The sequence below is a fragment of the Balearica regulorum genome, chromosome 3 (genome assembly GCF_011004875.1).
Source record: "Balearica regulorum gibbericeps isolate bBalReg1 chromosome 3, bBalReg1.pri, whole genome shotgun sequence".
NCBI classification, from domain to species: domain Eukaryota; kingdom Metazoa; phylum Chordata; class Aves; order Gruiformes; family Gruidae; genus Balearica; species Balearica regulorum.
The window spans coordinates 38,383,778-38,406,423 of record NC_046186.1 but is presented as its reverse complement, the minus strand read 5'-3'; the positions used below and the strand labels follow the sequence as shown (position 1 = coordinate 38,406,423).

General features: G+C 39.0%; 1 protein-coding gene across 1 annotated transcript in view; it reads left to right on the top strand.

Annotated features, from left to right (window-relative positions):
- Nucleotides 1–22,646, top strand: part of UBE3D (ubiquitin protein ligase E3D) — an 83,741-nt gene that overhangs the window by 42,358 nt on the left and 18,737 nt on the right. Inside the window, exon 9 of the mRNA XM_075747601.1 lies at nucleotides 8,271–8,409. Coding sequence (XP_075603716.1) covers nucleotides 8,271–8,409 — 139 coding nt within the window. The remainder of the gene's footprint in view (nucleotides 1–8,270; nucleotides 8,410–22,646) is intronic.

The window sequence follows — 22,646 nt, the reverse complement described above, 5'->3', positions numbered from 1 at the left end:
AGTGGAATGAAAATATTTTATGGGTGATAGGGTTTGCAACTTAAAATTAATGCTTTTGAAATTGCATAGCAGCCAGCTGGAGGAGGGAAGGCAATGTGGAAAAGCAGTTGGTGAACACCCAAAAATCTTTGGTCAGGAGAAGTATGTTGAGCATTACCTCGAAATTGCATGCTCCAAGGCAAAGTTACTCCTGGACAGGATTAAAATCTCAAGATTTATTGCCATGCAAAAAGTTTCATGGAAGTAACTTTGCTATGGAGATAGCTTTCTGTGATTCAGAGGAATAATCTACTTGTAAACAACCATGGCTGTATTGGCACAATATACTAACACAGTTGTTTGGTTTTCTGATTTTGCCCTTTACTACTTTGAGAAAAAAAAAGAAGTTAATTCTGTAGGCTATACACAGGCTTTATTTGTGCTAATACTATTTTTGAGTACCTGTATCAAAACCAATGTAGTTACATGTAAGTTAATATAGGACAGTTGAGTCTAACAAAAATGTTGGTTGGTCTGAAACAAAAGAGAGGAATTGGCCTGTGCTTTACAGGTTGAGATAGGCAGCTTTTACTTCTCTCTCTGACTTCCCTCAAATAGTTTAAAATAATCAAACCATGTTGAGAAGTAGTAAAATAATTTAAAATACATAAATAAAATGAACGTAGTTGAGTTTCATATGCAGTTATCTAATGCAAACAAAATAATTTAATCCACTGTCTTTTAATGTACCGTTTAGCATGAGTTATTTAATCTATGCTACATATTGGAGTTAGAAATGAGAAAAATTGCATGCAAAATATCTGTTTTAAATTACAAAAGCGTTCATTGGAGCAAATAGCATAATTTTACTTAAAAGGTCCTTTGAAATATTACAAGAATATTCGATACTTCTTATGTTAGCCCTTCTGAAATATATTATGACAATGGGCAAATGGTACTCCAGTGATGTTAAATCTGAGTTTTCATTATAAGCCTTTTTTATTAGTATCAAATAACTTGTCCTTTTCAAATGGTGACACGCTGAAAGTTCAAGAAGGACTTGCATTTTGTAGGATACGGTATTTAAAACCTGCTTAATTGTTTTTGTAGTGGATTTCTGGATAACGTCTTTTTGACTAGACTCCAGAAGTGCATAGTTGCTCCATTCAAAATGTGCATTACCCAGAAAAAAGACAAAAGACTGTTAATAATGGTCATGTGTGTGTATACAACTAGTATATATATTTATATTAATTTATAGAAATATGCATAATTGTATAATAATATATAATTAATTACCATATAATTATATATACTCTATTAAAGTATATGTACTTTATACTCTAGATATGATGTAACTTTATTATAAGGATTATATATCAGTAACTCTATTATAAGAATGCTTTACAGGAGAGAGTATTTAAGACTACTTGGAAATATAGAAGTTCAGTTAAATAAACCTTCATCCCGTCTTTATAGTGATGTGCTGAAAAAAATTAAAGTTTAAAACTTAGAGATGGAGCTTCTCTTGTTGGCCACTGTAGTCCATTGCAATAAATCTAAAGAAGCACCTCATATGGGTCCCTGTAAGTCTTCCTACTTCCCTTGATACGTTCCTCTTCTCTTGCTCATTTCCTTGCAAGGACACCAGTGGGTTAAATTTCCATTCTTCCCTTCATTGTCTCTTACAAGAATTTTATTACCTGTTGGTTTTGAATACCATGCAACTAGTAAAGATCCCAGGGAAGATTTGTTCAAAAACCTCACTTGACACTCCCAACTATTGGGGATGAATAACGGGTGGCATTAGAACAAGACTGCAGATGTTTTAGGAGAGAACTGGTGATTCTGTAAAGTAAGCGGTTTTTCCAAAGGAGTTTGAGGGTTTTTTCCAAAAGAATTTGCTGTAGGGTGTGGAAGCACTGCACTTCTTAGTGTTCCTTATTACTTAAATTTTGGCAAGAGTTTAGCAGCTAATAAGCATGCATTGATTTTTATGTCATTTTTAGATCACTGCAAGCATAATTAAAAGTATAAATAACTTAGCCTCCCGGTGTATTAAGTATATAAACACATCATCAACCATAATTTAGAATTGTTTTTAGATTAAATCATTTTTACAAATAGTTATCTAATTTAGCACGTTTGTCCTTTGGTTCAATAAAGTCATCTGTCATTTATATCAGACCGGTAGCTCATGAAAGGGCAGCTTTAACAGCATTCAGTGAACTCTGAGAGGCAGGGTTGAGCCTCTGTCAGTTTTTATATTAGATTCTTCAGCACAGCCTTGATTCAGCAAAACACTGACGCCATAGCTAACATAGTAATCTCCTTCAAGGGTTTCACAGCATTTGGAGCCCTAAATGCAGAGCACTTTTACTTAGATTGTAACTAAATAAGTGAAGTTAATCTGGTGCCTTGGTAGGTACTACTCAGCACACTGAGTAGTGCTCCGAGTATGTTTTCATTTTCCAGTTTTGGTCTCTGTAGACTACCCAAGGTTAATGCATTTATAGATGTAGCCTGGTAAATCAGAGGTGGTGATAGGAGTGCTACTGATAAATGGCCTTGGCATTGATGGAAGAGGCTTCTTTTGAAAGAAATGCAATCTAGTGAGAAGTCTAGTAGAGTTTTTCAAAATCTTGTGAGAATTCTTATCATTTTTTCCTGGTTTTGAAAGACAAAGATTTCTCTTGCTTCACTGACATGCTGTGAATATTGTGTTTTTCGTGAAGACTTAGGATGTTATGGATGGGTTCCATGACCTGATTGATGACTCTGTTTGCTAGTACTTAGATGAAGGAATTATGAAATAGATGTATTTCATGATTTTGGTGTCTTAAACCTTGCTTTTAAGGACACAATTTTCAAATGTTACTCTGACTTATGTAGGCATTTTAGCAATTCATTGGGATCAATTCCATAATGAGCAGTGGAGAAATACCGTTCTCTGATGCACAGTGAATCAAATGCGCTTATCCAAAAACATTGTGATCAATTACTTCTGCTGGAGAAGTAATTGTCTTATCCTTAGTCTTATATGAGTAGTTGTTTGCAAGTTTTGCTCATCTCTGCTTTCAGAATTAATTGGTTGAATTTCAGATAACATTTGCTGATTTATTTTTTTTAAGAAATCCGTATTTCCCTGGATTTCCCATTATTTTCAGCTATATAGCTTTGAAAATACCACTTCATTTTTTAAAACATCTTTCACAGATTACTATAGGTAGGTTTAGTTTCCTAGCTGTATTTCTATGACCGGTTATGGGAACATGACAGTTGTATCATTCTCTAAGTTTCTCCTTCAAACAACCCGTTCCTTAGAGAAAGCATTGAGAAGGACAAGGGGGAAGACAGTCTCAGCCTTTCATCTTTATTTCTTACTTGTTTTGAATGCTTCATTCTGACAGTTTAGCACATAGCACATAGTTACTTCATATCAGCATCTAGCACAGTAGCCAAGTATCTCTCCCCTGGAGTAGAATTTTTCTCTGTTCACTTTCTGTACTACTTCAGTTCTGAAAAGTATGCCAGAAATATATTAAAGAGTTTGATTAGCATTCATCATATGTGGTTCAGTCTGTCTCAAAATGAGTTACTTGAAGGTTTTAATTATATCTTCTAATCTTATGTCTGTTTATTGTGTTTTCATGGATAAGACTCGTGTATATCATGTAGATAGAACAAAAGGGGTGAGTTTGATGTGCCATATTAATCTGCATCTCAAATTTGGTTAAGACTGGGAAAAGCTCTGTCTCTTGCCCTTACAGGGGATCAGTTCCATTATCACCAACCCTTCTTCCTTCCCAAAACTTTAGAGATTTTATTTTCTACAAAATTGAGTGCACCAAAGTAGAAGCACCAAATCTCTCAATTTGGCTCACTCTTTAGAAAGTATAATAGGCTGTGAAGAAAGTGTTTACTTTGCTTATAGTAGTTGGTTTTCTAGATGGAAGTGTCATGTTATTGAGTTTATGCTAATATTGTCCCAGATAAACACCACTTGATTGTACAGTACATATTCTGATGAGCTCTATCAGCAGCTTTTCTCTATGGGGTAACTAATGTGAATTTTCCTCTGCTATTCACACACTGATTTTCAGGAAAACATGGACCTTCTCCAAACCTAATATATTTGAGTTCTTTCTTAAGAAAATTTGGTTGAAATATGCTAAGGAGTTTAAAAGTTCTGGGGAAGTGGGTGGGGGAGGGGGGGAGCAAAGAGGGAGAAAGTGGTAAGGATGGAGTGACAGATAGGATGCTTAGAATGATTTGGGTTTTCCTGTGGGTGAGATCACCGGCAGGCAAAACTGGATGATGATGATTTACAGAGGTGGATTTAATGTCCTGTGAAAAAATTTGTGCCGACATGTCCTTTTCTTAACTCAGAGCATGCTCCTAGTTTGGACCGTTTTATTGAGTATGTTTTACTACATCTTACTGTTTTAAAGCCTATTTTCTAAAGCTGACTCACATGTCCCTCAAACGCTGTCAAGGCCAATACGTAGTGGAGAGGTCTTACCTGTCACAAAGTCAGTCCAAAGTAGATACAGTCTTGTGCCCTGCGATGACTTAGGGAATCTGTAAAATTTGTTAATTTTATTTGATACTGAGAGTCATATTTTTGTCAGACTGGGAAGTCCAGAATCTCAAGGCTTCTTTGCAATGTAAAAATTTGAATATTTGCAGAAGAACATAAAATAGGATTATTTCTCTTGTTGACCTCACCTTCCTCCAGCTAATCTGTCTTGCCTCCCCCTTATTCCTTTCAGCCAGCATAGCAAACTGTGCTGTGCTCTCTGGGAATTATGCTGGCTGTTGTCTTTCCTCACAAAAGGAGCAGGCTTGGCCCAGCTTGCTTTCTGTCAAGGGAAGCTCAGAAGCAAGAGTTCATCACTGAGTAAAGGTATTGAGGAGCAGAGGAAGAGAGCACATGCATGCAAAGTCCTGTCTACCTCCAAAGTTACCATGCATACATCTGCGTCCTACCAGTTTCTTTCCCGTTTTCTTCCTCAGCCCTCCCAAAAACTCTTTCTGACAATTTGCCCTATCTTAATGTCAAATTGAATTTATTTATTTATTTATTTATTAAGATCAGGAAAGCAAAACACAGGTTTGTTTACGTGGCTGAGGAACTCTCAGCCAGCTCAGGCTGTTGGCATTTGGCATTGGTCTGGGAGGAAGCACTGAGCTGATGGGCTGAGTTGTCCTCGTTGGGTGCTCCCTCTCCTGAGGAGCACTGTCAGTAAACAGAAAGGAAACGGTCTGCTCTCCTGTACTGCGAGACAACTCTCTTCATACAAAAAGGTTCCGTGAACTTAAGGTGAAAAAACAGGCATTTATTTTGCTTTTCTTTTAAACATAGACATTTTTCTCCTTCCTCTACAATGAAGATTATGGAAAAATACTCCCAAGAGTAATAGGGGTACAGAAGAACAAAGAGACGTGATCTAATAAAGCAGTGACTTCCCACAACCACTTGTGTTTCATGCTGTGAAAGGACAAGTTGTAAAGACTAATTCCTAACGGGCGTGTTCCTGGAGCAGTAAGTGCTAGGACACACATGGATTTTTTGCAGTAAGGGAAAACACTGGAATTGCTTCATGAAATACTAATAGCCGAGCCATTAGTAAACAAGAATCGCAAGATAATTAGGCTAGTTCTCTTTATGCAAACAGCCTTTCCCCCAGATAAACCAACAGCCACCAAAAAAAAGCCCTAGTGCAGTGTCAGGGCTGTAAGAGTTGGACTTTAAAATGAGGAGGCGGCTCCAAAAAATCCTCAAGTCAAAACAGAAGAATAGAAACAGGGTACTGAAGTCAGTTCTGATGTTTTGAATATTGCTTGCAATTCTGAAAAGTTTCTTTACAGAGAGAGTATTAATCTGTGGAAACACCTCCCAAGGACCCAGAACCTTAACATATGACCTCCAGTCTCCAAACTCTGTAGCTGTGTTTGAAGGTGCCTGCACAGTGCTTTGTTTAGACTTGCTGATTTCTGAAAAATTGAAAGCCCCAGTTTTGCTAGCTTCACCTAAGTTTGCCTGTATCACCGGACAAGATTGTAAAAAACGTCGAAAAAGACCTAGTAAGGAACATGTAAAGGTAAAATTCTAATTATGCTTGGAAATGAAGTTACCAAATGATAATGAAATATAAAATTCAATTCTGGAGCACAATAAACAAGACTCCTTGGTTGCTGGCTGGTCAGTGCTCATCATCTAGAGCTAGATGTTCGTCCTGGAGTATTTACAGAATCTCTGGACCAGTCAGGGCTGCCTCTCCTGGGCTTGGCCACTTGCATAGTCTTTTAAAAGAATCCTGCTTCCTTTCAATAGAGACAAAGTAGTTGGGGCTTAACTGGGGGCTTGTACCTTTCAATAGTGAAAATACTCCAAGGTGTTTTCTGAACTGCTCATCTTCCTGTCCAACCAGACAGGTTTTTGTAATAGCTTCAAACAGCTTTTCCACATCCATCTGGTGCAGTATAGGTGTCCAATGACATACTACCTATAATGAAGGCTGTTAATGCACGGCAGGATTTGAACTCTCTTCTTTCGTATGTTCTCAGCCACGTGTGGGGACCTTAAGCAATGCACTGCCAGTAGGAGTGCCGGAGGGTGCCTAGCCCAGCCAGCCTTCCTCCTTCTCCTTACCATGTACAGGTTAGAGCTCCTTATGTCAAAGTGACCCGCTCACTTTGGTGAGGGTTGAGAAAAGACGTGGTACATTTGGTAATTTAGAAGTGGTATCATTCTCTTTGTCTTTTATTTTGGATTTAAAAAAAAAAAAAAAGAGGGAAAGCACTCCTTTTTTTAAGGAGATGGAAGCCCCTCTCACCTTGTGTGCATTATGGGTCTTGCTTCTGTGTGTGGGAGCAAAAGTGGGTTCTTACATACTCATAGATAAAAGAGGAACGAGGAGAAAATGTAAAGGTTAGGAAAGAAAAAAACAGTTAAAATTGAAGAGGGTAGTTTAAGTTGATTGAAGGTAAGAAAGTGAAAATACACCCATTCTTTGAAGGAAGATGTATAAATTATGCTAAGCAGAACATCTTCTAGAATAGCTAAGAGGGTGATAGGTAGAGGTAATACTGGAAACATGTACAAAAAGTGCACCTAAGAAGCAGTACTTTACAGAAAATCGGTGGGTTTGGGAGACTTGAGGGAATGAGAATCATCCAGATGGACACAGATATTGTGAAGAGGGTATTTGCTCAGTTTTCACCATGGTGAATGTTGGGGTGATGCCTGCTCTTTTAGGTGCTTAAAAAAATGCAGCTGTTTCTAGATAGTACATTAGAACAAGCTGATATGTTCATGAGCAGTGGTTCAGTCACAGTAATATATTTCCAGAAGAGCCAGAGGAATTTAAAAGTGAAAGCTAAAATTATTTGTTGAAATCATGAAGTCTTGGACATGCAAGGGAGTAGCAAGCATTATCTTCCCAAGTGATGCTCTCAGATCTGCTGAGAATAATTGGTGTCCATCTTGCTCTGGAGTATCTGATACTAGCTGCTCCCATAAAATTATTAAACTAACTAATCAGTCTGACAGTTTGTGCATTAAGGAAGAAACAAGCCTGAACAATAGGAAGTGGAACATTCTTGTATTTTGAGTTAATCTTGTTCTTCAGCATTTAGTAGCTGGTACACATTTCTGGTTTATAGAAATGTGGTAAACATTTCTAGTTTATAGAAGTGTGCTTTCAGAATGTTGGTTTTTATGAGTAGCTCTAGAAATCTTAATTCTTTAATACATCTAAAGCAGAAAGCTGTATAAAATGAACTGGGATTGAGTTTTTGGTTGGTATAGACTGTTAGTAAGGTTCCAGTGAGAGCATCATAAACACCAGTTTTGAAAATCACACCTGACCTCCTGTCTTTTCAGAAGTGAAAAGACATTTTTCTTACTAGAAACAAAAAAGTGGAGGCATTATTTTCTATGTAGAATATTGTATATGTAAAAACACTATATGATGGGAACTTGCCAGTGGCAGATCAGATTTGGTTCAGAAATATTCAAACTTTGAATTAGAAACATGAATGGATGGCTCTAATGCGTGCTAGGTTTTCCTTTCACATTATGTATCTTTTTGTAAGATTGGTGGTATGGATATGCACCTTGTATTTCTGGTAAAACACACTTACCTGTGACTTTTACAGGGAAAATGTGAAGAGAATCTTTTAGCACAATACTATGACACATTCTAACATTTATTTGAAACTTGAGTTTTAGATACATTTTAAGAGAATTAAAAAGTGTTGTTTCTTTGTTTTTTGTAACTTTATAGCATTGCTGATGCATGGGAAAATGACATTGGAGTTCATCCTTTAAAGTTTCCATCAGAAACATGTATGGAATTACTGCTGATACTGGGTTTGAGTACCGCCTCTCTGCCACCTTCACTTCGATACTTGAACTCTTTTCAGGTAAGGAACAGCTGCTATTTCAGTATAAAGGTGTTATATCTAGGAAAAAAAGAGAGATCTCTGGGACCAATAAACCCTTTCAGGGTAAAGGTTTATCTTCTGTAGTAGCTTGACTCTCCATTATATTAAATATAGCAATGGAGAACTTCTTGTAGTGCTCAGTTTCTTTCAATTGTATTAAATGTAGACCGAGGCAGGAAATGTCACTGGATTTTTAAACAGTGAATCACTATTTAAATTAAATTAGATGTTTAAAGAAATTTCATCAAACTTAGGCTGGAATAGCTAGAATCATTATAGAAAATCTTCTTGGCTTAAAAAAAAAAAAAATAAAAATCCTCAGCTAAAAATAAAGATTTCCAGTGGTGAAAACCTGTAAAATTAGGAGTGAAACATTCACAGTTTTGTCCAGTGTTCTTCTGTATGTTGCTGCTGAAGTTCTCAGCAGACAGAGATTTTCCTAAGAAAACATTGTTGCAGGCATGTTACATTGTGATTTGTATTTATCATGTATCTGAAGACATACGATTTTTACAAATGAAGTACACAGACATCTCAATTCACGATGATATGACATATTCACTCAATCTTTTTATGATGCTTCTGTCTTCCCTTGTAGTTACATAGCCCATCAGTTGTGTATTGATGCAAATCTAAAGTAACCAGCAGTTGAGCAGTAAGTGCACCTGAGTCTGTGTTTGTTTTGACAGCTATAGAAGAATCATTATCTTAGTGGGACTGAGTGTCCTAAACAGTTTATAGCACAAAATCCAGTAGCTTCTATTTGTATATACTCCCAGTTTGTAGTTAAGGCGCATTTAATTAGTGTTCCTCAGTTACATTTACTGAAAAATAATCATATTGTAGAATTTTGGAGCCAGAAAGAACATGGTCATAAACCAAAATCAAGTAACTGATTTTAATAGAGTTACACTCTATATGTACAACTGTCGAGAACATGTCTAGATGTTAGGAAATAAGTATGCACCTGCGTTGTCTGCTCTATTTACGTTTTGTGAGCTTGGAAACAGGGGATCTGTGTATGGTGAACTCTCAGGTACAGCAGCAGCCATTGATCATTTCAACATGATATTTTAATACCAAGGTCAGAATTGTTATTGGGTTGTACATTCGGAGCTCATAAAACTGAAGAATCTCCTGGATGCTGGCAGAGTGAGGTCGTAAAATTTACAAGTTTCAAGGTTTGGGCAGTACTAGTTATCTGTGCAGTTGAATAGTCCGTGTTTCCTATTAAGAAGTGAACATTTTGGTTGTTTAAACTAGGTGGATGCATTCCTTGCCCATTACATTGCCAGTAATCTGTGGTAAAGTCTTCTCTGCTTTACCCATGATAGGCTAAATAAGAGTCTCCTCTTGTATGCAGAGGCTGTATGTCCCGTCTTGTTTCTGTGTGTATTCAGTCCCAGGTTGTGCATTTAGGATTTTCTTTGATTTGTGTATCTGGGTAGATACTTAACTCAAATTTTGGTGGAACTGCTGAAAGCAAAGGTCACAGTGCTTTGCTGAACTGAAGCACCTGTGGGGGATGGCATCTTCTGGCACTGGCCTAGGCAGATCTTAGTTTGCCTGCCTGTGTGCCAAAGTAGGTGATGTGGCAATGTCCAGTGTTGGTTGCAAGCATGATTTCAGGCTGAAGATACTATATTTTGAGCTGATTCCCAGTGTCTGTGCTTTCATAGCAATAAAAAAGGCAAAAATTCATATTTTTTGAAAAGCCCAAGTTCTGAAACCCGCTCTGCTAAGATAATGTTATATTTTGCCAAGGAGGAAAGGAAGATGGCTGTTTTGATATACTTCTGGCTCCAACTTTCACTCTCCTTGCCAGACAGTCAGTATCACCAAGTGTTTGCCCTGGAGGGGCAAACACTGTCCAGGAAAATATTGTTTTATTTATTTTTATCCTTGCAAACCTTGTTTGGAGCTCAGTGTGTGAATCCATGAGGCAGAAACAAAGTTTGCCTGAGCTTTTCACTGATGCTTTACAATGGGCTGTCAGCCTTATCAGGTTTTTTCCTGGCTCGCTTCTTTGTACTCATGGTCCCTTTCTGTACAGCAAATATTAGAATTACATGTCCTAGTTTTTCTATATTTTTCTTGGAAAAAGTTGGCAAGATCTACGGAGAGCTTGAATAATGATATTAAATTGTGCTGTTGCCTGAGCATAAGATCCCTCTGCATCCAAAATAATGAAGATTGGGAGTCAAATGGTGAATAATAAAAGCCCACTAATTGAAAACTGATATTTTAGTGTCTTAATGCAGTAATGGCAAAATGACAAAAACAAGTTTTGTTTTATTTTGTGGTAGACCTAGATCAGGCAGTAGTGTAGAAAAAAAAAAATTAATTCTGTGTTACAATAACGCTTGTATTTGAACTGAAAATAGTCGCAGAGTTTCCCATCACCCACGCGTGGCGGTCTTGTTCTACAGGAGGCCAAGCTTCCGCAGCTGAACGCTGGCATCGGAGTGCTGGGGGACTTTGAAGGGAAACGACTGCCAGACTTTTCTCCTTTCATAAGTGTTCCCCCTGTTGGACACATGGTGTGGAGCTAAATGGACCATTAGTTTCCACTGTCACTTTTCTTTCTGTTTTGATACAGTATTTGAAAATGTGTCTAACAGGCAGCTCTATATGTAGTGATCTGAAAGGTATAGTTAAACTCCTGGTATCATGTCAGTATAGCTTTAAAAAATACAACTGTTTCTAATTAGGTAGCCAAAAATTATCTCACCCACACCCCTGTGTTGTTTGAGACCATATTTACTCTCTCTCCCTATTACATTATAATATTGCTGTGTTGACAAGCCAAAATTTTAGTTGGTATACATATGCATTGGATGATGTTTAGGTTGTAAAAAGCACACGGAGGAAATGTGCTTAGTTGCTAATCATCTCTGTAATAAACTCTGTTCTGCTTTGTGCTCTAGAAGTGCTCTCTGGGACTAGCTTAGCAGGCTCTGTAACTGTACTGAGACATAAATTATATTTTATTTTCCAACGGTGTGCTACTGCTTAGTAACATAATATTTGAAATCGCTTTTCAATTCCGTTTTGACCCTGTGAAGATCTTTCAGTGTGATTTATGTTGCTGGAGCAGCCCGGAAGAGAAGAGCAGCAGCAGGCTATGTTACGTAGCTCTCTGCTGAGTTTACGGGGGTCGGTGCTGACTGCAGCCAGCTTTTAAGCTTCCCAGGCTGTTGATCCTCGGTGCTAGATTGTCTTCGGCTCATCTCTTATTCTACCTGTGCAGTTACACTGACATTGTTGTGGTGGACTGTAGAGAGTTAAATCTTCGCAAACCTGGAAGCTCTTGAGGGACCAAAGTGGGTAGACAAATTCTTGCTGGTTGATGGCTGCCTCCAGGTTTACTGGAGAACGTGGATTTGCAGCCCTGACTTGAACATTCCCAGGCTTGTAAGTACCTCACCAGTACTAAGGGTATCTCGGATCAAGGTAATGGGATTGATTGAGGCATTTGATATTTATCCTGGAACAATGCAGGAAGCAGTAAGAAGGGAGAGAGGAGTTGGCTACTAGAAAAGATTAAAAAATTTCTTAGCTTGCTTTTGCTCTGAGTGTTGTTCTGCCGCTCTCTGTTCAGCTCCGTGGCACTGTACAGGAAGCTGCGTTACCTTATTACACTCTTGATCTATCTGCTCTCCCCCCACCTAAGCTGTCAGCCCTTTGCTTTAGGAATGGTTGGGCTTGGCTTTGTGTATTATTCTTAATACTTGCAAGCACTTGTAGCTAGCACCCACTTGAGTTATCGTGTACTTTATCATGGAACTGTTCAGCTGCTGCTTCTTGGTGCGGTCTGGGAGGATGCGTTGGTACTTTAGAGCCTGCAACACAAACCAGTTAACATGGGGAGATGCTTTAAAGTGACAAGTAATCTCTGCTGTGTTTTTCTAACCTTATGTAGTTGTTCTCTGAATTCAAGCACACTGAACAGAAAATGTCCTGGATATTGAATTCTTATGATGATATATGGGACTGTTCAGCACGTTCTCTCTCACTGCTGTTAGCGTGGGAAAACACTCATTTTACTTCCCCTACCAAGGCACTTTTCATAAGGCCACAGACTTGTAACAAGAGTTCTCAGAGTTAAATTGATCATGGTTTTATTTTTACTCATACAGTTGCATGAAATTGAAATAAGATCATGATAAAGAACTGCCAGGCGGTTTCAAAATTTCATTTTGATATTCTTTGGTGCTGTACCTAATGCCTCTGGTAGCTTATCAGCACACTGTCCACTTTGGTTAAGAGAAGTAGAGCCAGTGTTTAAGAAAAAACAAAAAGTGTTCATTCTGTTGTTGCAGTAAGCATTCCTAGAGGTATCTCTGAAGGAAAAACTCATTTGCAGTTACTTTGCTTCCAAAAAAAGGAGGGGGAAAAAACTTTTTCATAGAGCAGCCTATAAAGATCTCTATCATTTAAAGTCTTTCAATCAAGTGCAGAAAACTTCCTAAAAGCTACAAGCTTAGAGAGATAAAGTAGCAAGTTGCCCAGAAAACATAAGAATGAATAAATACAGTATTCATTATAGTTTAATGTCTGTAGTATATGAGTATCAAAACTACTCAAAAGACTCATGGAAGGCAAAATACAAAATTACTACTGTCTCTCAGTCATGGTCTGAACTAAAGTGGGTTTTAATATTGATACTTTTTTGTGTGTGTGTGTGTGTATATATATATAAAGCACTTTCAAACTTGTTTGTGGCAAAAAGAAGGTAGCTGAAGATAGAGGACACTTGCAGATGCACCTGTGTTTTCAGACAATCCTTTTTGAAGGAGACAGATGAGTAAAAGTTAGAAAAATCTGCTCAACTCAGCTCCTTTAGTTCCCGTCTGGGTATTTGGAGCTGCAGAAGTTGCACCGATTCTTTTAAGTTGGACTCCACTGCTTTGGAGCACTGTCAAACAGCAGCAGAGACAGAGCAAGGAGCTACTCTGGTTCAAAATGATTTGGGAAACAGTGATATAAGAAAAGACTACATCAAGAGGGAAGGAATGGCTTTAAAAATATTGTGTCTTTTATTGAGGCCTGTATCTAGTGGTGTGCCCCAAGGGTCAGCGCTTGGTCCAGTCTTGTTTTATATATTCATCAATGACCTGGACGAGGGGACAGAGTGTACCCTCAGCAGATTTGCTGACGATACAAAACTGGGAGGAGTGGCTGACACAGCAGAAGGCTGTGCTGCCATTCAGTGAGACCTGGACAGGTTAGAGAGGTGGGCGGAAAGGAACCATATGAAATTCAAATAGGGCAAGTGTAGGGTCCTGCACCTAGGGAAGAACAACCCCAGGTACCAGTACAGGTTAGGCGTTGACCTGCTGGGAAGTAGCTCTGCAGAGAAGGACCTGGGAGTCCTGATGGACAACAAGCTCTCCGTGAGCCAGCAATGTGCCCTCATGGCCAAGAAGGCCAGTGGTATCCTGGGGTGCGCTAAAAGCGCGGCCAGCAGCTGGAGGGAGGGTATCCTCCCCCTCTACTCTGCCCTGGTGAGGCCACATCTGGAGTTCTGTGTCCAGTTCGGGGCTCCCTAGTTCAAGACAGACAGGAAACTACTGGAGAGAGTCCAGCAGAAGGCTACAAGGATGATTAGGGGATTTTCCTGTTATGAGGAAAGTCTGAAGGAGCTGGGTCTGTTTAGCCTGGAGAAGAGAAAACTGAGAGGAGATCTCATCAATACTTAAAAATAGCTAAAGGGTGGATGTCTAGAGGATGGGGTCAGACTCTTCTCAGTGGTGCCCAGTGACAGGACAAGGGTCAATGGGCACAAACTGGAACACAGGAAGTTCCATCTCAATGTGAGGAAGAACTTCTTTACTTTGAGGTTGCCAGAGCCCTGGAACAGGCTGCCCAGAGAGATTGTAGAGTCTCCTTCTCTGGAGATATTCAAAACCCGCCTGGACACGATCCTGTGCAACCTGCTCTAAGTGATCCTGCTCTAGCAAGGGGGTTGCACTAAATGATCTCTAGATGTCGCTTCCAACCCCTACCATGCTGTGAATCTGTAAGCTATCCCAGAAAGGAAAGATAAATAAGTACATTTTTGCAGTAAAATAGCTTATTATCTTTTTAAACATTTTAAAAAATTTGTATGACTTGCTTAATGAGGATCTCCCACAAAATTATTTATAGACTTGAATATATATATTCTGTAATATTTTGCAGACAACAGATGAGTTCCTAAATACCGTAGTATTGGGGTTTTTTTTACAATTAGGGTTTTTTTTTAATATTTCTCTTGAGCTTGTGGACTGCTTACATCTCTGAAACTTCTGAATGAATATTGACAGTAATATGGAGAAACCACTGCAAATACATAGCAGTCTCTGTTGAAATACAGTCATTTTTGTTTCCCTTACCTGACTGGTTTTACAAAATGTAAACTACAGTGAGGAAACCGAGTGTATTTAGTGTCAGCCTCTTTTGACTGCACCCCCAAACTAAAGGTGTTTTGATGTTTGCGGATTAGTATAAAAGTGCCTGCTTTGCGCTTTTCCTAGTTTTGACTAAGTTGGATAGGTTGCCAGGATGACATAGGATGAATTAATTTTCTGTTTTATTGTGATGATTATGTGGAAATTTTTAAGTTTGATTTCAAACTATTTTAAATAGGAAATAAGTACCCAAGTCTTATATAGAAAAACAGGTGTAGTTTTATAAAATATGCATGCAAATATTTCATTGACTTTAAAATAAAAGAAATTATAATGTGTGTATATTTTGGGGGGTTGTGTTTGTCTGCATTTACTAAAAGCCATAATAAATCTGTTGAAACACTGCAGAATAATTTGGAAAAAAAATACAAAATTATATTGAATAAATGCTGACAAGATCAAGTGATATTAAGAGAGTGTTTCAGTGACAAATCTAAATACTTCTTTGCAGAATGATAGAGATTTCTAGGTTCAGTTAAGAGATTATTGTCTTTCTTTTCCTGTCTGCTACTTAATTGTCCTATATTGAGTCATTTTTTATTACGCCACTCAGGTTATTTTACTTGGTGTTCACTGTAAGCTATTTTTTAAAAGTATCTCTAGAGTATTTAGTTGGATGTATTGAACACTGAGGCTATCCACTTCTTTTAACATTAGCTCTTGGGGCCTCAAGCTGAAATGGAACAATTTTTTTATTGAACTATACTTACTATTTTTAAGTCTTTGTTGAACCTATACCAAAATGTTTCATAGCACTGATTCTACATAAACTTTGTTAAACCATAATGTCTCCTAGCTGAGAACTGTTTGGCTCTGCACGTACAGGAGCATATTGAGCAATGTCCTATACCTTCTTATGTGTCCCATATATGACTCATCCATATCTGCAGCACAGGCTGTCAGTTCTAGGCTATGGTTTTGTGATATCTGGTGCTGCTCTGGAGGTGCTGATGGGAAGGTATTATCTCACTTATCTAATATGTGGAATGGCTACATTTCCTCTGTTGGAAAGGAGCTGCCCATTTATATTGGCCTGAAACAGAACAAAATCAATCACATATAAACCTAAACTGAAGCTATGAATGGGAAAAACACAGGCTGGGCTTACTTGTGGAAGCACAAAATTTTATGATTACTTCAGTGCTCAATGATGGAGACTTAGGACCCTGACAGCAGTGGTCCTAAACTAAGATTCAAAATTTGTCATCAGTTTGTCAGAGGAGCTAAATGCTTCTTTTCTTCCAAGACAGTTCTCCAATAGAGAAGAAATCAGAGAGGGTGAACCTGGGCATATCCTAAACAGAAGTAGATTTAATTACAAAAAACCCACAAGCTCCCAGTGAGCAGCATTGTACATGTAGCACACAAGCACGTGCCTCCCCTGGAAATGCAGCCCGTGCTGCTTGAGAGGGAAGATCTGACAGAGGAATCAACTCATCTGCGTGAAATTCCCCCTGCCTGGAATCTGGTAACAGACACCTGTAACATCAGCATCTGGTAACACATTTCAAAGCAGTTTTCTTAGAAAACATGATCAAATATGTCATTGTGGTGTGTTGACCCTGGCTGGAGGCCAGGTGTCCACCAAAGCCGCTCTGTCACTCCCCTTCTCAGCCGGACAGGGGAGAGAAAATATAACAAAAGGCTCCTGGGTTGAGATAAGGACAGGGAGAGATCACTCACCAATTACTGTCATGGGCAAAACAGACTTGACTTGGGGAAATTAATTTAATTTAGTTCCAATCAAATCAGAGGAGGGTAATGAGAAATAAAAACTGAATCTTAAAAGCAGCTTCCTCCCATCCCTCCCTTCTTCCCAGGCTCAACTTCACTCCTGATTTTCTCTACCTCCTCCACCCTCAGCAGCACAGGGGTTGGGGAATGGGGGTTGTGGTCAGTTCATCACACGTTGTCTCTGCCGCTCCTTCCTCCTCAGGGGGAGGACTCCTCACACTCTTCCCCTGCTACAGCATGGGGTCCCTCCCATGGGAGACAGTCCTTCACCAACTTCTCCAACGTGAGTCCTTCCCACGGGCTGTAGTTCTTCATGAACTGTCCCAGCATGGGTCTCTCCCACAGGGTGCAGACCTTCAGGAACAGACTGCTCCAGCGTGGGTCTCTCACAGGGCCACAGGTCCTGCCAGGAACTTGCTCCAGCATGGGCTTCCCATGGGGGTCACAACCTCCTTGGGGTGTCTCCGCCTGCTCTGGCGTGGGGTCCTCATGGGCTGCAGGCGGATATCTGCCCCACCATCAACCTCCATGGGCTGCAGGGGGACATCCTACCTCACCATGGTCTTCACCACGGGCTGCAGGAGAATCTTTGCTCTGGCACCTGGAGCACCTCCTCCCCCTCCTTCTTCACTGACCTTGGTGTCTGCGGAGTTGTTCCTGTCACATATTCTTAGTCCTATCTCCAGCTGCAGTTGCTGTTGCGCAGGTTTTTTTCTCCTTCTTAACTCTGTTACCCCAGAGGTGCTACCACCATCCCTGATGGGCTCAGCCTTGGCCAGCAGTGGGTCCATCTTGGAGCCGGCTGGCATTGGCTCTATCAGACATGGGGGAAGCTTCTCGCAGCTTCTCACAGAAGCCACCCCTGTAGTCCTCCACTGGCAAAACCTGGCCATGCAAACCCAATACAGTCATTTACCATTTAGATGTGAATGTACAATTGATTGCAGAAATCCAGTTTAGATGGTCTCATATAGCCCATGTTATCAACCGCTTGAAAGGGGTGAAGACAGAACTAATTAGGAATGAAAATGCCTGATCGATACCACTCATTTTATTTCCTGTTTGCCTCTATTGTGAATGTTCTGCTTTTCCCAAGTAATTTTGAAATCTAAAAGTGTAGCTGCTATGTCCTAATTATCCAGTACTTGCGTCCGCAGTGTGCTATTAAACACAAACGGAGAGTTTGTGTTCTTTATCAAGAGGCACCACACTGCGAGTGTGTTACGGAAAGAAACCAGACGAATACCTATGTTTTATGTACCTGATTATATACATAAAGAAGAGTCTTATGGGAGGCCTGTTACGTTTTTAGAACATCCATTTCTGTTTATTAACTGAGGCTGTTACCTTTGTGACTGAGAAACAGGCTCTGCTCCAAAGAAATATTTAGCCCTATGCACAAACCAAATCATGCTGTACCTGTTCGACGTGGTTTGTAGGAAATCTGTCTCTTTAGGGCTGCTTCCCTCTGAAACCTTGGTTTATCTAAGTTAGTCTTAGCTCTATCCAGGTCATAATTAATAGGTTGACTTATGTGAGAAGTAAGTTTCAACCTCCTAGCCAACAAGGTGCAGAAATCTGTTTATCAGTTGCATAGAGCTGGAAAATAATACTGAGTCATTGGATAGCAATGATTCTATAATGGAAATTTTTCCTTAAAGTTTCATGTTGTTATGTTGTGCGCTTTGTGAATGGAAAGCTACCATGCTGTTCATTTCCATTAAGAGTCTGGATGGAAGCTTTGAAGCTACTTCTGAAGTCCAAAAAGCTGTGCAGAAAGAAACCTGTATTTATAAGAGTGCTTCTTAGTAGGTTTGCAGGTGCTATAAAAATAGATGGATTCAATCCTATTGGGTTTCAGCTGTAGGCTGGAATAGCTATGATGTTACCACAGATTACAAAATTGTGAGGGATCCTGAAGGAGGATGTCACTGAATTCTAGCATTGTATTAGCAGTTGGGGCAGCTTGCCAAGGCATTCCGAGCAGCTCAAGAGTGTTGTGTGTTAAAGAGTTGGAAATGGTAATTATGTCTTCAAGAAGACAAATGGACAAATATACAGAAGTCTGCAAAGCCAGAGCATAATAATTGAATCGATGACTTGACTATGATAAAGTACATGGTGGATGGAAAGGAAGAGGGTTGTTAAGTTCTCCTTTTTTTATTGTCAGTTGAAATGAGTCTGGAATGGATCTTTTGGTGAAGAAGTCAGTAATGCCTCCAGTGAGAAACATACAGTTTGCCTTCCCTCAGAAGTAGAAGTCCATCATTCTGTAGCGATGTCAGTAAGAGAGCAGCGAGCTTTAAATCTCTGTGCTTAAATCCTAGGTCTTTGATCTGGGGGTGGTGGCTGATCACAAATGGTAGTGCTTGAAAACTCTTGCTTGTTAAGGAAGAAAACTTTAGGTTTGAATTTTAGAAAAGCTAGAATGGGCAGAAACATGACGTGGGGAAGCAGTTGAGATCACAGTCTGCCCAGAGGCAGGGAAAGACCTGAAGGGAAGTGTAAGAGATAAGACGTACCAGTACTGCTCTACTGGTGCTGTTCCTGTTGACATGCACCAGCACAGTTCTGACTGACCATAAAGAGGGCAGGATTATTTCCATCATCTCTAAGTTGCTTGCTGCTTTGACCAGTAAAAAAGATCAGCTGTGCAAATATTCGTTTGTACTATAGCTCCACTACTTTTGAATTAAAGGAAGCTGTTCTACACATGGGTGTGTGAGGAGGTATCTCAGCATATGCGTTTTGTAGTGCTCCTAAAATAAGTTTTTGGAATACTCCTACAGGAAGAAGAAAGAGAAGGGCAAAAGGGTGTGTAAGCATTAACACAACCTACTGAAATAAGGAGACCATTTAGCCTTCAACAGAAAGCTGTTATGCCTTGAGGTGAAACCTGGCAACCATTTAACAATATGTAGAAAAACTTGCAGGAATCTGAAGATGCCGTAGCCAAGTGAGATCACAGGGGGAGTGTTGGGTGGGCAGAATGCGATTGCTGTTTGGACTTATGCCAGGCGTTCTGGTTAATGTTTCTTTATCTGTCTCCTGGCAGCTTGACAAGTAAAATAGGAAGTGATTCTGCCTTAAGGAAAAAAAATATAAAAATATTATTCCCATATCACTAACATAAACTGTAAAAGCATAGTCTGTAGAGAAAGAGACTATTTTAAAATACCAGTTCCCAGTCTTCATTAATTTCGTGAGCTGTGGCATTGTGAATTGATGAAACAGATCAGGGAGCTGTATTCCTTCTGTTGCTTTTAGTGAACTTGAATTTCAGAAGGAAAATAGAAGAAAAAATGAGTATTAAGCACCTTGGCTACATGACAAAGGATCTTGCCTGCAAACTTGTACAAGTGAAGATGTTATTTTAATCTTACTGACTATTTTGGCTGCTCAGTCCACTTCCAAGTTCTTCTAGAATGCCTGGCATTCCTAGATACGATCCTGAAAATGATTGACCATTGTACTGTTCAGATGTTCTCATTTTCTGTAACTAGTACCACTGTCCCTAGTTCTGGTTCTTATCAATAACTATTTGTCTGCATAATTCCATTTTAGGTAGAAGTTTTTCTTGCTGTTGATGCTCCATTCTTTGACACATTTTATATTTTCATATGTAGATGTCCCACCGAATTAAAAAAAAGGGCTATCATTGTGTAATGGGGGATGACTAGCTAACATTTCTTTTATAACTCACCAGAGAGCCTGCTGCTTCCTCTTTATTACATGTTTTCATACAAAGTCTGTTCCATTCATCATCTGCCAGCTTTTCAGAAATTAAATTCTAGAACTGCCTTGTTTTCCTCTTTGTTGACCGCTTTGGGTTTTCTGCACTGATGAGTTTCCATCTTAGTTTCTCATTTCTATTAGATACCAATTTACTTCATTTCCATACCATTTATGAGCAGACAGCTCTGTAATGCTCTCACACCTTTTCCCTGGTTAGAAACTAACTTTTAGTACTTACAGTTATCTAATCGTATTTGCCTCTTTTCAAGTAAAGTGGAAAAACTGCAGCTGGGAGGGGAGCAACAGGGCTTTATATCCTTTTTTGTAACAAAGTAGAATCAACTTTACTTCTTATTTAAAAAAAAAAAAGTCTGCTGAACACACAGAAACCCTCATATTTCAGGTTGCTTTCTCTCCTTCCACGGAAAGGAAATGCATTTTCAGCTGTATTTTTATAGAGCAGTAGCTAGTGACTAGTTAAATTAATCAGAAATGTCTATTCTGCATGGTTATCCTGGGGATATATTCCATTAAGTGACTGTGTTTTCTATTTTAAGGTGATATTTAAAATGACTAAACACTATAAAACCTACTGTATTCTGTTCTGTAAGCTTTTACTCACCTCTTCTGCTCTTTATTTTCTACCCATTTTTGCCCTCTCATTTAGTGTTCTTTCTAAAATCTGGACTTAGTCCTGGTACCAGTGAACAAGGATAAGAATTTTTTTCAGTTTGAGATGTTCAACCTAGAATTCTTTGAGAAGAAATTCAACAGCAAATAAAATTAAATCCATGTGACATCCTACATAGCTAATAAATCCTCAGGGACTGAAATTTAACTTCCTAAGTAAATACGAATTTCAGATAAAGTTTTCTCTGCTCAAGTGCCGATGCTATTGGAGAACTGGAATTTGAGAAGTACTCCATGGCTCCAGCAGTGTAGTGCTGCTCTGAACTCTCCTAGGAGGAGCCAGGATATCAGTGAGGCCAAAATTTGACAAGATTTGAAATGAAATGGAATTTTGATGTATGCAAATAAGAAATGGAAAGCTATATGGCTTAATGCTAACATTGATTTTTAAAGAGCTACTGAATCTTGTTCTGCTTTTTTTAAGCCACTCCTGCATGAGGAGTTTGGGAGGACACCATTCTCCCATTTGCCTCTTTTTTAGACCATCTTCTGAGGACTCACGTTCAACCAGGTTGTAGCCACAACACCAGATTTAGATGAAGCAGTGCTCAAATTCCACCCAGAAATTACTGTGCTCCAGTGAGTTAGTAAAAATGAACTGTGAGAAGTGAGACGCCGTTTACATATTTTTAAGTGTAGCTCAGAAGCTGAAGAAAACCTTGGTGACACTTATTAGCTAATCATTTTATGTCATCCTTTCCTGTCAAGGCAAAGCATGGATTCCTAAGACAAAACAATGCAGAAGTCAAGTGTGGGTCTTTTACAACTGTACTGATACTGGTTAAAGTACTAATATTTATTAAAGTGCACATGCTAACACCTGAAAATGTCACTGTTAGATTGTATTCCTTTCCCTTGTATTATATATCACCTTATATTCCTTTACAAAACAGCTGAGCGCTTGATTAAATCTTCCAAAATAGTTCTCAAAACGATCCGTAATATTTTTTTACAACAAGGTAATCGTCTTGAAGAAGATGCAGGTCACAGGAAAAAGAATTTAATGTAAAGACATTATCTTAGTCTCACATGCTGCTCTGTTTATGCAAAAGTGACTTGCCAGTCCATTTTTGACCATTCCAATAAAAATTGCCAGTACCTTGGATTACCTAGAGTTCTCATTCAAATGAACAAATACTGAGTGGTTTTGAAAGTCAGGCAATCTATTTAGGGTGTCCACCTGAAGATTTAGGAGCCTGTTTCTCATCTTGTAAGCTTAAAAATGCTAGAGATGGTCCCCTAGTAGTTGCAGCTTTGTTTCAATTAGTTTGTGTCATATTACAGAAATGCACCTGAAGCGTTTGTGATGATAGCTCAACATTGTAGGCAAGGACTTGAACTTATTGAAGTTAATGTCAAAACTTTCTTTGGCTTCAGTGGTGCAGAACTGGACTGCAAATGAATAAACCAGCCAGCTGGATATATTGTAGAGAAATAATTATTGCAGACTCTCTGAAAGTTCCTCATTAACACTATTGCATGTGAACTTTGCAAGCAAATGCTTGGAGCTAGTCTCTGATAGCTATTCATTAGACAAGTGAATTAATAACTGTGGCTGCTGGTTCATGCAGAGGGTTTTCTGTTATTTTTTGTCATTTCTTTGAA